Below are 13,097 nucleotides of genomic sequence, written 5' to 3'. Positions count from 1 at the left end.
CCTGGAAGGTCCCGGAAGGTCCCTGGGGAGGACGGCGGCGCCCGATCGGGACAGGAAACGGACAGGCCAAGCCATTCATTGTCCCGGGGACGGCCAGACTGATTCCGCACCGTGCGGCCGTCGGTCTGTCTCTCTCGCACCGGTATGGTGCGCCCCATGAGAGCGAGAGAGAGACCAGACCGCCACTCGGAAACAGTCAGCAGAGCCAGAAGGGGACTCTAGGCAGCAGGAGGACGGCGGGAGGGAGGCGCGGGTGGTCCGACGTCCGGCAGGTAGCTTCCAGTTCCAGTGCGCTTCCAGGTCCGCGTCTCATTGTCCGCGACCCGCTGCCGATGGCTGGCCCGGGGAGTCCGGGGCTGGCCGGCTAGATTGCCAATGTAGAGCGCTCCGCTGTGCTGGCTGTGCTGCGCCCGGCGGAGAAGGTGCCCCTCCTCCTTCCCCTGATTGATCCGTTCCGTAAATGGGCGCGCACGGCTGTCCGGTCGGAGTGGCGATGAATTCCTTCAACGTCGTCCCTGTCTCCCCGATGAACGCGCAACGCACCGCGTCGCCGCGTGTACCCACAGTGTGTCCACCGCCAGCGCGACACTCTGCGCTCGGCGCTTCGCACGGCTGTCTGGCTCCAGCAGACTGACTCCGAGAGTCGTTTTCGTCGCTCTGTCTCCCTCGCAGCCATACGGCACGTCCCACGAGTGCGAGAGAGACAGAACGACGACAACGACTCTCGGAATCAGTCTGCAGCCGCGATCAATTCATTCTTTCCGCGCCGATGAATCGGAACGGCCGCGCGACTGGCTTGTCTTCGCGGGTGGATTCATCCAAGTCTGATGTGGGCTGCTGCCGAACAGTGCTTTCGTCGCTCCGTCTCTCTCGCACTCGCGGGGCGGCCCGTGGGGGTGCGAGAGAGACAGAGCGACTGTGCGGAATTGGCCCGCTGCAGAAACACGGCTATTCCGTGGGCGCGGCGCGGCGCTGCGCCTGTGAGTAATGCACACTCAAGGCCGGCGCGGCTCAGAGCGCTGCCGGGGCTTTGAGGGCAAGTTCGCGGGTTCTAATCTCCCCTTCCTTCTCGGGGGACGGGACGGCCCTTTTCTGAGACGCGGGGCACGCGGCACGCGGAGGTACCCATTTCCTGCGACGCCCCGGGCGGCCAGGGCGGCCAGGGCGGGGGGCGGACGACGCGGACAGGGCCTTCCCCGCGTCCTGCGGGTACGCGCTCGTGGTGCTGCCGCTTCCCTCCAGCGAACCACCGACCACCGCGTCGTCCTCGCATTCGTCTCGTTTCGTTTGTCTTTCTCCCCAAACCGAGGAATATGACACCTATGTGGGAAGCACGGCGGCACGGAACGCCGCCAGCTCTTTCCTCTCTTTCCCTCAGAGTCCCTCCAGTGTCCCTCCACTCCACAGAGAAAGAAGCTCGCTGCACCACTGTTGTGAAAGGCCTTGACACGCCTAGGGCTGGGGGTTTCTTTCTGCCCGTGTCAGTCCGAAAATCGAAGCACCCCAAAGACGACGTTTCCCTTTCGTCCTGGAAGTGGCTCTTGTGGGCGGCGAGCTTAGCCTGCGTGTCGAGCTCGAAGCTATTACTGCTGTCATGTGGTGATCGTATCGCGATGGTATTGGTCGGCCGCGCCTCTGCCGCCAAGTCTGCCCGACGCGCCACCGCAGACGCGCCAAACGCGGCAAACGCACACCTGCACGGGTGCCGAGTGTGGCATCCCCCGTCGGGCAGACCCAGCTCGCCGCGAATTCCGGAGAAAACGCGCCAATTTGAAAGTGCGCCAACCGAGAGGACGGTCAGCTGGAAAATCAATGGCCGGAGCGCGCACGGCAAGCAAGGGGCTACGGCGCGCCCGAGCCGAGCGCCCGACTCGACTCGGCTCGGCATGACAGCGAACATGGTTCCCGCTAAGCGCACGGCGCTCCAGCTTCGGACGGCCCTTCACGGCGGCCAGGACGGCTGACTTACCTCAACATGGCCGAGGATCCCACTCACAGCGGCCAGCACACAAAACAAACGCACAAATCCCGGCACTTCCATCATTTTTGGGATAACTTTACCCGTAAAATGAAGCACGCACAGCGCGAGACATCCGCCTCGGCGCTACGACAGGAGGCAACTGATAGTTCGCGGCCCCACCGCTGGGGGGCGGGCTGGGCGGGCAGGGCGGTGGGAAGGGCAGGGCTCGCGGCGGCTCCGCGCGTGCGCACGGCAGCCGGCGGGGCGCATCCAACATGGCGGCCTGGCGCTAGCAGACGACGTTCCTCTGTTTGCTTGCGAGCCGTCGATTCGATTCGAGCGACCTCACCTCACCTGGCTGAATCTCTAGTTTTCTTAACACGCAGATTTTGTTTGGAATCGCGGCATTACCTCAAAGTGTGCGTAGGGAAAATGTTTGCTATCAGACTCCGTTTGTGCGTGTACTTCCGTGCACTCTTTGTCTGGCATGCTGTCCTTCCCCCCCTTCAGTCCTTCAGTAGGTCCAGTATTCAAATCTCAAGAAGACTATTTTCGAGAAGTTGAAATAAGAGTACGAGGATTGGGCAAGAAAAAAGACCAACTCGATAAAAGGTCAGTTTATTCAAAAGTAAAAACACAAGCTTGTTCCATGGCATTACTTCTTCTATTGTTAGTTTGTACCTCTAAATACATATTTTAATTACAGCAAGTACCTATCCAGAAAAATTGCTTTGAATACATGTGACATGCAAGAATTGTGAAACAAATTTTACTACCACAAAGAGGTCTCTACAAAATTTAGCATTTACAACTATAATTACATGATAGAAGTTATATAAATCTCAGCACCAGAAATCTTTGGTGAATGCTTGGAGGGACTATTCCAGTTTACATTTAATTTGAATGTAATCATAACATAGTAACAAAAACAAGATTCATATGAATACAGAACAAAGATACAAATTTACAGAGTTAAAGGAAAACAAAAAGAATAACATTTAGTCTAATTTTGTTTTGAGCTCTCTTCCTCACTAGCTGCTTTGTTAGAATGCTGTATAACTCGGATGTGCTGCCCATGTACTTGTGGTGACGGTATTGTCCGTGTCTGCATCAGAACCAAAACAAAGCAAGATGAGTACTTCAGCATAATGGTATAAACAGTATATACAACACAAACAAGAAGAAGCAATTTTATTTTAAAAAGAAAAAATAGTGAATTAAATAATACCATGTAAGTATCTCTAGATGGTGGTGGAGCTTGGAACTGTTGGGAGACAGGGACAAAATACTGAGGCAATGATTGAGGGAGCATTATCACAGGTGGGACTAAGTAGGTGGTTGAAGGGGAGGAGTGAGGCACAGCGCAAGGCTGACTAATCGGTCGGTAATATCCAGCATAACCATCTGGTCCTGGCTCCATTTGTGAAGCGTTGGGCGGTGGGGCGGACCTCATCCCATCCTGCATCCCATCGACACTTGCAGCCGAGACAGCAGAAACTGAGCTGTGAGAGAGTTGATGCCTTGGAGATGAGGTGGATGTACGAGATCTTCGATGATGAGCCATTTCAGTTCCATTACTACTGTTCATAGCACAAGAGGGTACATGGTGACCACCATCCTGCCAGACCTCCTGAGTTTCATCAGAATTTATTTCTCTTTTCACTGTAATGACGCGGCTTGGAGATGGCCCACAGCCACTCTGTATAGTGAGGTGCCTTGGGGTTCCTTCAGGACTAGATGTTTCATGAGAAATGGTCTGATGGTCTGATGAACATTCTCCACAATCGAGCATCTCTCTTTTAACACCAGGAACATAAGGTGAGTGTAGAGAAGCACTTGGAGCTCTACTTTGAGACTGTGATGGACCCGCTAAATTACTACAGATAACTCGAACTGGAGAACTTTCCATTGGTCTGAGCACAGAAGAACAAGGAAATTAAGATAAATAGATTGAAAAATTAAAACTAAAAATAAACTCTACTTCCTATAGTTTATTAAATAATCCAGAATTCTTTACCTATCTGTATTTGGGGGAGAATTTCCAGTTCCCATGTTGCTATGAGAACTAGAACTAGCGGAATCATTAGGTTCAGATTCCCAAATTTCTAGGCCTCCTTCGTTGCTTCTATCAGATGGATTGAGTGCAAACCTGGGAAAGTAAGAAGAGTTAGTTTTCATTCAAACTAAAAAAAATTTGTTAAGATATTTTTCTTAAATGGTGTTTAAATAAACATAAAAATACCTTTTCCATGGTAGTCTTTTCCTTTGAATAAAGCACTGATCAACCCAATCCCTAGTAACTATCAAGCCATGGTTCCCAGATGCCTGTCGATATTTAGGAGTATACAAAAATGCACATCTGCAAAGGAATTTTTAAAAAAAGAAGACATGAGTAAACAGATAAGAGCTTCAAGTCAAATATAAGAATGGTTACAAAAAAAAAAAAAAAACTTACATGAGGTGTGTACAGATCTCAGTCCAAAATGGGCTGTAAGATGCACCCATTTGCATGGCTCGACTTCGAATTTCAGCCCTATAAGGGTTTTCAAAACCACTTATACTAAATTTTACTCCATCCAAGAGCTTGTTAAATGGTCTGTAAATTATATTACTTGGTGCTGGTCTTTTAATTATCTGAACATCATCAGAATTTGAGTCTGAGTTTGAATCAGATTCCGAAATTCTCCTTTTCAAAGGAGAAGTATTAACTGTCTGTGCTACATCATCACCAGAATGCGAATCAGCATTTACATGCAGAGACTCCTGTTTCACTAAAGGTGATTGCATCACTGGCTGAATTGTTGGCTGGCCAGAATCACGAACAGGTTCACTTTCATGAACAGAAACATGAATGGGATCATGAATAGAATCATGAATGGAATCATGAATTGAGTCATGCACAGAGTCATGGACAGGGTCATGAACTGATGAGGATGGCTCTGGTCTTGTCGGTGTAGTGGCATAATAGATGCCATCCCCAGAGGGAGCTTCTTGCTTCACTGGAGATATTACTGGAGAAATCACCGGAGAAGTAAAAGGATTCGATGACTCAGTGCAACCACTCGATGATACTTCACTGTTCATTTGGATTTGAGGGTCAGTATGTCTGGATATTCTGTGGGCCTGATCTGCATTCACTGCTTCATCATCAACTGGCTCTCCCTTGACACCTGAAACTACTGAAGATTTGAGAGTCAATACCAGTCTCTTCCAAGGAAACATTAAATTACAGTAGTGGTTGACTTACAAGGTAAATCTGCAGCACATTGAGCGGGAGAACTGGGGATTTCTTCTTTGATGGGAAGGGCACTTCTTGCAACAACATGCGAAAGACCATACTTTTGGAGTTTGTTAAAGGGTTGTGAACAAGTTATTTTTAATATGTCCCAGACTTTGTCTTTTTCAGCAGTTGCAAGGTCTTGTGGAAGGAATATATAAATTCCATCAGTTTCAGTGCCTAACCTTGATTCACTTGGTGTCATTAAGTTTTGTGTTCTCCAAAGAACCTAAAAACAAAATATTTATGAGGTTCATAAAACATAAAAGAATTAGGGTAGGACAGGCAGAACTAATGTAAACATACCTTAAATCTCCCTGGCTCCTCAGAACATCCTCCCTCCACTTGGACATATGCCGAACCATTGTTTTTAATTTCTAAACTACTAATGACAAAAGGCTTTTCATAAGTTAATGTAACATGGGCAAACTTTTCATCAGGAGAGGAGCATAGCCATTGCTTTCTCTCGTCACTCGGCTTCAATGCACCTCTGACAAGATTAAGAGCGGGAAACGCCTGGAACAAAAAATGCAACAACAAGCTTAACAGAGAACCTTTCTAACAGGTGACATCAAATCAGGACTCATGGCTGTTAACAGGGTTACTCTCACAGAACAGTTAGAGGCCTAAAGAATCAATTCTTCTCTTAAAAGTTGAATGGTTCAAGGCACTGAATTGGTCTTACTATGTAGCTTTACATTGTAAAAATGTATCATTTTGAGCCCCATGGATAGAAAGGTGATGAACCACGACCATCAAGATTCATAAAACCTTCTTGGCTAAACATAGTTCTAAAAAACACTTGCAAATTTTCGCACGACTTACCGGATCTTCGCTGCTGCAACAAACGTCAATGGGTTTAACTTCCACCATAGCTCTAGAGTGACGTTACACCACGTTTCAGAAAGCGCTTGAAACCCCTAAAAATAAACGAAGATCCTAAAGAGTTGAAACTTTAGAAGCTTCGCGTCTTTTGGCTGTGTTTTACATTTCCAACGGGAATGAAAACAAACAACACAGCACTTGCCACAATATGGCGACAACAACAGACGGAAGTAGAGAAATCTGCGGATAGAGGGCGCTAATGTCGATGTGTGACCAACACCATCATAAAAACTGCGTTTTCTTTTGATCATTGTCCATGCTTTAGTGTTAATGAAAGGCCTTGTATAGTGTTTTGTACTATTTTACAATACTTAAACTCTCGATTCGTATTGTTTCCTTCCTAATTTCTCCTTAGGTATTTCATTTGGTTAGTCAAGATGGTTGGCTATGCTAGATCATAAAAAAGTTCATTGATTCGATGTATCGTTCAATGTTGCAGCCCGGCTGAACTCAAAGAACATGTGTGTTTGCTTGTTTTCAATTAATTTTAGTTGGTAAACAAAAAGGATGACAACATGGGGAAATTAACGAATCGAGGAAGGGCTGACGCCTACGATGAGTACGATGCAAGGAAATTGGGTGAACCAATTAAACCAGTGGAAGTAAGTAATGCCATCTGATCTTGCGTAAGGTTATGGGGTTTTGTCCCAAAATATTCAAATAGTGCTTTCGTCTTGTCAATGGAATTTCCTGATGCATCGCACTGGATTGACCCACACTGATAAATTCTTTGTTTTAATGCACCTCCACTCTTTACAGGATAAGTGGAAGCTTGTTCCAGCGTTCTTGAAGGTGAAGGGGCTGGTAAAACAACATGTCGACTCTTTTAATTACTTTGTTAATGTTGAAATTAAAAAGATAGTTCAAGCCAATGAGAGAGTACTGACAGATGTTGATCCCACATTCTATCTGAAGTAAGTCATGCTCAACCTAATTTTATCGGAGCTGTTAAAGTTTAATCAACTTGTTGGCTTATCTCATTCTGCTCTGTTGACAGATACACCAATGTTACTGTGGGTATGCCAAATGTTGAGGAAGGATATGATACGGTAAAGTCTACAACACCTCATGAATGTCGTCTTCGGGATCTAAACTACTCAGCCCCCATTACTGTAGATGTTGAGTACACTAGAGGAACCCAGCGAGTCATTGCTAAGGATTTGACAATTGGGAGGTATGTGGTGTTCGATTTTCATGACACATTTCAATGCCTCTATTCATCCCTGAGTAATGTCATGATCTCTATTTGCAGGATGCCTATCATGTTGCGAAGTTCACATTGTGTGTTATCTGGTAAATCTGAACATGAACTAGCTAAAATGAATGAATGTCCGCATGACCCTGGTGGCTATTTCATTGTAAGAGGTCAAGAAAGAGTTATTCTGATTCAAGAACAGCTGTCACGTAACCGCATGATTGTTGAGGATGATAGGAAAGGAGGCATTCAGTGTCAGGTGACAAGTTCCACTCATGATAAGAAATCTCGTACCAATATCATTGCTAAAAATGGTAAATACTACATGAAACACAACACTTTCCAGGATGTAAGTTACTACTGTTGTTTTCTTCATATATATTTCTCCACTTTATAAAACTATGGACTTGTTTGATTGTGTTGATTTTTCCTCAGGATCTACCTGTTGTGATTGTTTTTAAAGCTATGGGTATAGTGAGTGATCAAGAAATTGCTCAAATGATTGGAACAGAAGAAGATGCTCTTGAACGGTTTTCCCCATCCATTGAAGAATGTCTCAAAAATAATATCTTCACTCAAATTCAAGCTTTAAAGTTAGTCATATTCAGTCCTGTAAAGATTCCAAATGTATCTGTACAGTTTCTCAATAAATACAAATTGTGTTTCAGGTTTCTGGGAGCCAAGTTGCGTCAGAAACGCTATTACTCTGCAGCATCAAAGGCAAAGTCCCCTGCGGATGAAGTCCGAGAGCTTCTTGCTACAACTATTTTAGCTCATGTTCCGGTGAATATTGAATAATTTTTTGAGAAGATAATCCTTTCTTCAACATTGCTTAGTTTTATAAATTTCAATTTATTCTTATTTTTTCAAAAATATTCCAGGTGAAAAGCTTTAATTTCAAAATGAAAGCAACGTATATGGCTCTCATGGTCAGAAGGGTAATTCAAGCCCAGCAAAATTCAAAACTAGTTGATGACAGGGATTACTATGGAAATAAAAGATTAGAGCTTGCTGGGTCTTTGCTATCACTTATGTTTGAAGACTTATTCAAACGTTTCAATTTTGAATTAAAGTCCATTGCTGATAAGAACATTCCAAAAGTGAAAGCAGCTGTGTTTGACATTGTGAAACATATGAGGCAAGACTTAATATCGAACGGACTAGCACATGCTATTTCTACTGGAAATTGGACCATCAAGAGATTTAAGATGGAACGTCAAGGAGTGACTCAAGTCCTTTCTAGGCTTTCATACATATCAGCACTTGGAATGATGACAAGAGTAAATTCTCAGTTTGAAAAGTCCCGTAAAGTGTCTGGTCCAAGATCATTGCAGCCTAGCCAGTGGGGCATGCTATGTCCGTCTGATACGCCCGAAGGTGAGGCCTGTGGGTTAGTGAAAAATTTAGCACTAATGACTCACATCACTACTGAGGTCGAAGAAGGGCCCATTATTCGTCTTGCATACAATGTGGGAGTTGAAGATATTAGTCTGTTGGGTGGTGATGAAATCAATGGTCCTCAGGTGTACATGGTCTTTTTGAATGGTAAGTTGGTTCCTATGACTTATTTGATGTCCCCCTCGTTTTTTTTGTTTTGTTTTTGTTTTTTTTTCTTTTGCTCATGTCCATTTCTCTGTGTACAGGTAATATTCTGGGGGTATGTAGAGACTATATAAGGCTGGTTCGAGTCTTCCGCATGATGCGGCGTGGAGGTCACATCAGTGGCTTTATATCTATTTATCCTCAACACCAGCACTCCTGTGTATACATAAGCTCTGATGGAGGGAGACTTTGCAGGCCTTACATAATTGTAGAAAATGGTAGACCATTAGTTACCCAGCGTCATATAGATGAGCTTGTTCAGGGCTTGAGGAATTTTGAAGATTTTCTTAATGAAGGTATGCATGAATGCACTTGTTTGTTCTTTGATGTCTTTTTTTTTTTCCCCCATCTTCATGTTAATCTTATATTTTCTGATTTAGGTCTCATTGAATACTTGGATGTGAATGAAGAAAATGACAGTTACATATCTTTGACTGAGGAGCAAATAGAGCCAAATGTCTCCACTCATCTTGAAATAGAACCATTTACCCTGTTAGGTGTGTGTGCTGGATTAGTTCCTTATCCACATCACAATCAAAGTCCCAGAAATACCTATCAATGTGCTATGGGTAAACAGGCTATGGGTATGTCTTTATTTCCAACAATTTTCTTTTCTTTTTAAATAGCTTTATTTGAGTACATATCTGTGATTAATTTTGACTCAATTGTTAAAGGTACGATTGGATACAATCAGCGTAATAGAATAGACACTTTACTATACAATTTAGTTTATCCTCAAGCCCCAATGGTAAAATCAAGAACTATTGAGTTAACCAATTTTGACAAGCTGCCAGCTGGCCAAAATGCTACTGTGGCTGTGATGAGCTATTCAGGGTATGACATAGAAGATGCACTTATATTGAATAAAGCTTCAATTGACAGAGGTAAACATTTTACTTCCCAAACTTATTAAATTGTACATTGCTTGTATCCTTCTATTTTAATTAGCAAAAAATTACCTTTGAATGCTGCAGGTTATGGGAGATGTCTGGTTTATAGAAATGCCAAATGCATCATGAAGCGTTATCCTAATAGAACTTTTGATAGAATTTTGGGCCCCTTGGTAGATGCCGATTCAAAGAAACCTATTTGGAGGCACGACATTTTAGATGTTGATGGTATAGCATCACCAGGAGAGATGGTCCAAGACAGACAGGTGAAGAAAGTGGTAATTTTTAATGTTACTAACAAATTTGTATCACTTTACATTAAAACTCAATTCAAATTTTGAAGGTCATGGTCAACAAATCGATGCCAGTTGCAAGCATGGGACCAGGGGAACAAGCTCAACCTGAGTACAGGGATGTTCCAGTGCAGTACAAAGGAACAGTGCCCTCCTATGTAGAAAAAGTAATGGTATCCTCAAATAATGAAGAATCCTTTTTGATAAAGCTCTTGTTAAGACAGACCAGGAGACCTGAAATAGGTGATAAATTTAGTAGCCGGCATGGCCAAAAAGGAGTTACAGGTGTGTTCTTCATGTTACAGTTCTGGCTTATCTCATCTCACTTTTCTATTAATGTCTCCTTTTTTTAAAAAAAAATATTTAGGACTGATTGTTGAGCAGGAAGACATGCCTTTCAATGATCTTGGTATCTGCCCTGATATGATCATGAACCCTCATGGTTTTCCATCTCGTATGACGGTGGGCAAATTAATTGAATTGCTTGCTGGAAAGGCTGGCTTGATGGAGGGGAAGTTTCACTATGGTACAGGTAAGAGTATATCGTGGCACACACTCTTGCTTTCAAGATACCTGCAAATTGTAGTTACCTGTCACCCTTTCATTTTCAGCCTTTGGTGGGTCTAAAGTAAAAGACGTATGTGAAGAACTTGTCAGACATGGCTTCAACTTCCAAGGAAAGGACTTCTTCTACTCTGGAATAACTGGAGAGCCACTGCAGGCTTATATTTACTCTGGCCCTGTTAGTAACAAATTCCTTGACTCTTTATGTTACACTTATATTTGACTGATAGCATGACACTTATCCTTTTGAAATTATTTGCAGGTTTATTATCAAAAGCTGAAACACATGGTTCAGGACAAAATGCACGCTCGTGCTCGTGGCCCCAGAGCTGTGCTTACCCGCCAACCCACGGAAGGCCGAAGCCGTGAAGGAGGTTTGCGGCTTGGAGAGATGGAACGAGATTGTTTAATTGGTTATGGTGCAAGTATGATGCTGGTGGAGAGGCTGATGGTGTCCAGTGATGCCTTCAAGGTTGATGTATGCAATATTTGTGGCTTACTAGCGTACTCTGGCTGGTGTCACAGCTGTCAGAGTTCTGCTTCAGTATCCACTATCAATATACCCTATGCATGCAAACTGCTGTTCCAAGAGCTCCAGTCCATGAATATTACTCCAAGACTTACTCTGACAAACTACTGTGAATGAATGTGACTTCAACTTATCGGAAATTAATTTGTTATTTTTTTGATTTTGGTTCGGGCATGGAGCTGGTCTGCTGCCTGTCATATTGAAAGTGTGGTTTTAGAAAAGTTAAAGTTCAATTTGTAAATACAAATACTGTTAAATATAATTTAATAATAAAAAAAAAGAATGTGACAGTCAAGTTAGAATGGTTTGAATTTTCTTGCTGTTTTCAGCATCTGAATCTTTTTCTTGTCTTCCTCAAACTTTTGACGTAAAGTCATTAAATCTAGAAAAGAAGAAAAAAACACTTCAACACTTTTCTTCAGATACAAAACATACTTAGTAATGATAAAAGAAACTTACTCTTCATTTTAGCTTCTCTGATTTGGAAGGAATAAATATTTAATAATTCTTTTTTGGACCGCTTCTTGTCCTCATTTGCAAGGATCTTTTTGGTTTTGTTTTCAGTTCTAGCAAAACCTGGATTACGTCCCCTAAGATGGCGAGACAAATTGAGTTAATAACAACAGTTCACCAGTGCTTCATTGTCAGTCTCATCAATGTCACATTACATACCGTTTAGAGACAGTTATCCAGCCATCCTCATCCTCCTCTCCTTCTGCCTTCTCCTTTTCTATTTCTTTTTGCACTTTCTTGTCATACGCTGCCATATAACTGTCCACATCCTCCTTCATTGCATTCACATCAGGAATGCGTGCATTATATTCAGTGCACCATTCTAATTATGAAAAAATGGAACAATATCAATTAACATATAAGAGCAAATAGACAAAAATGTTGTGAGGTTGACTTACTGCTTGTGCCACACAAAAGAGGTGACTCTGAAGAAGACAATATTAAAGGTTGGTCCTGATTCCAGTTCAATGCTCGCATTAGACCTTCAGGCTTTTCAAAGACTACATAAGCCACTTTAAATCCCTACAATCAATAAAACGCAACGAGGCCTTGACTAACATGAAAAGAGATCCTTAACACATTTGTAATGAATTTGAGAAATACCTTAACCACTTCATGTGTAGGAAAGAATGGAGATTCATCAACCAGGGGAACACTAGCAGATGGCTTTGAATGAAAGAAAACTGCCTTCACAGCTCCGCACTCTCGCCAGGCAAACTTCAATGACTCCTGTCAAAATAAAAGCAATGAAATTCTGACATAACGGAACTAAATAAAACTGATTTTAAATTGGAGTAACTGTTAATCATTCGTTACCTCAGTGCAATAAGGAGGGATGTTCAGCATGAAAAGAGTACGGTCAGATGGTTTGTCTGGATGCCTTTCCCTTACGGCATGTTGTTTCACAAAGATCATGTGTTGTCCTGAACTTTCTGAGCTGTACTTCAGATATAATGCTGGAATAGATCACAACACAAAAATTAGCAAAGGGTAAAAGAAGGATAGTCATTTTGGCTAGGACTCACGTAACATTCGATAAAACAGAATTTGAGGTAAATACTAATGTTAGTTCATAATATAGAAAATTTAGCTGAATATTTATTTAAGTACCAAGGACGACATAACCTATCGCAAAACGTGGGTTACATTTGGTACGCAAAAGAGAAGGAAACATAATAATTTAAGGGCAGGGTACATTGATAATAATCTTTACTAAGTCACAAATTTGGTACCTGTGAGGCCCAAGGGGCACTTGAGTTTGTCCATTTTGTCTAAATTTCGAACAATGTCAGTCAAAATGTTGTTGATCTTCGCCTGTTCAAGCTGTCTGCGACCCCCTCAGTAATACCAACGTACGACCGATGTAATAGTTGATAATTCAAAGGAAGA

General features: G+C 43.1%; 4 protein-coding genes across 6 annotated transcripts in view; 1 reads left to right on the top strand and 3 right to left on the bottom strand.

The window, feature by feature from the left end:
- The window catches only part of LOC117654090 (amyloid-beta-like protein), a 119,260-nt gene extending 117,135 nt beyond the window's left edge, over positions 1-2,125 (bottom strand). For both annotated transcript variants that reach the window (XM_034400268.1, XM_034400277.1), the window contains exon 1: positions 1,970-2,125. In XM_034400268.1, coding sequence (XP_034256159.1) covers positions 1,970-2,044 — 75 coding nt within the window. In that variant the 5' untranslated portion in view covers positions 2,045-2,125. The remainder of the gene's footprint in view (positions 1-1,969) is intronic.
- Positions 2,126-2,562: 437 nt separating this feature from the next.
- On the bottom strand, positions 2,563-6,301 carry LOC117642202 (DNA repair protein XRCC1-like). 2 transcript variants are annotated; one of them, XM_034380146.1, is made up of 8 exons: positions 6,063-6,301; positions 5,544-5,753; positions 5,208-5,466; positions 4,416-5,139; positions 4,203-4,319; positions 3,978-4,109; positions 3,189-3,873; positions 2,563-3,065 (listed from the first exon to the last, which is right to left on the bottom strand). In XM_034380146.1, the coding sequence occupies exons 1-8, from the start codon at positions 6,108-6,110 to the stop codon at positions 2,964-2,966; spliced, it is 2,277 nt and encodes a 758-aa protein (XP_034236037.1). In that variant the 5' UTR covers positions 6,111-6,301; the 3' UTR covers positions 2,563-2,963. The 2 variants fall into 2 exon arrangements, with proteins under 2 accessions (XP_034236037.1, XP_034236045.1); XM_034380154.1 differs by having other exon boundaries at positions 4,416-5,136.
- Positions 6,302-6,637: 336 nt separating this feature from the next.
- Positions 6,638-11,462, top strand: LOC117642183 (DNA-directed RNA polymerase III subunit RPC2). The gene is made up of 15 exons (XM_034380122.1): positions 6,638-6,724; positions 6,882-7,036; positions 7,120-7,296; positions 7,375-7,666; positions 7,753-7,910; positions 7,986-8,100; positions 8,199-8,862; positions 8,961-9,215; positions 9,300-9,503; positions 9,594-9,803; positions 9,894-10,075; positions 10,153-10,387; positions 10,470-10,634; positions 10,714-10,844; positions 10,929-11,462. The coding sequence occupies exons 1-15, from the start codon at positions 6,638-6,640 to the stop codon at positions 11,310-11,312; spliced, it is 3,414 nt and encodes a 1,137-aa protein (XP_034236013.1). The 3' UTR covers positions 11,313-11,462.
- On the bottom strand, positions 11,443-13,092 carry LOC117642230 (ribosomal RNA-processing protein 7 homolog A). Its single transcript, XM_034380190.1, has 7 exons — positions 12,941-13,092; positions 12,525-12,664; positions 12,312-12,437; positions 12,107-12,230; positions 11,868-12,030; positions 11,655-11,785; positions 11,443-11,577 (listed from the first exon to the last, which is right to left on the bottom strand). Exons 1-7 carry the CDS (start codon positions 12,972-12,974, stop codon positions 11,492-11,494), a joined length of 804 nt encoding a protein of 267 aa, XP_034236081.1. The 5' UTR covers positions 12,975-13,092; the 3' UTR covers positions 11,443-11,491.
- Positions 13,093-13,097: the final 5 nt, after the last annotated feature.

This window comes from Thrips palmi, unplaced genomic scaffold (genome assembly GCF_012932325.1).
Source record: "Thrips palmi isolate BJ-2018 unplaced genomic scaffold, TpBJ-2018v1 HiC_scaffold_1, whole genome shotgun sequence".
NCBI lineage: Eukaryota > Metazoa > Arthropoda > Insecta > Thysanoptera > Thripidae > Thrips > Thrips palmi.
Note: the sequence above shows the minus strand (reverse complement) of the source record. Positions and strands in the feature narration are given on the sequence as shown.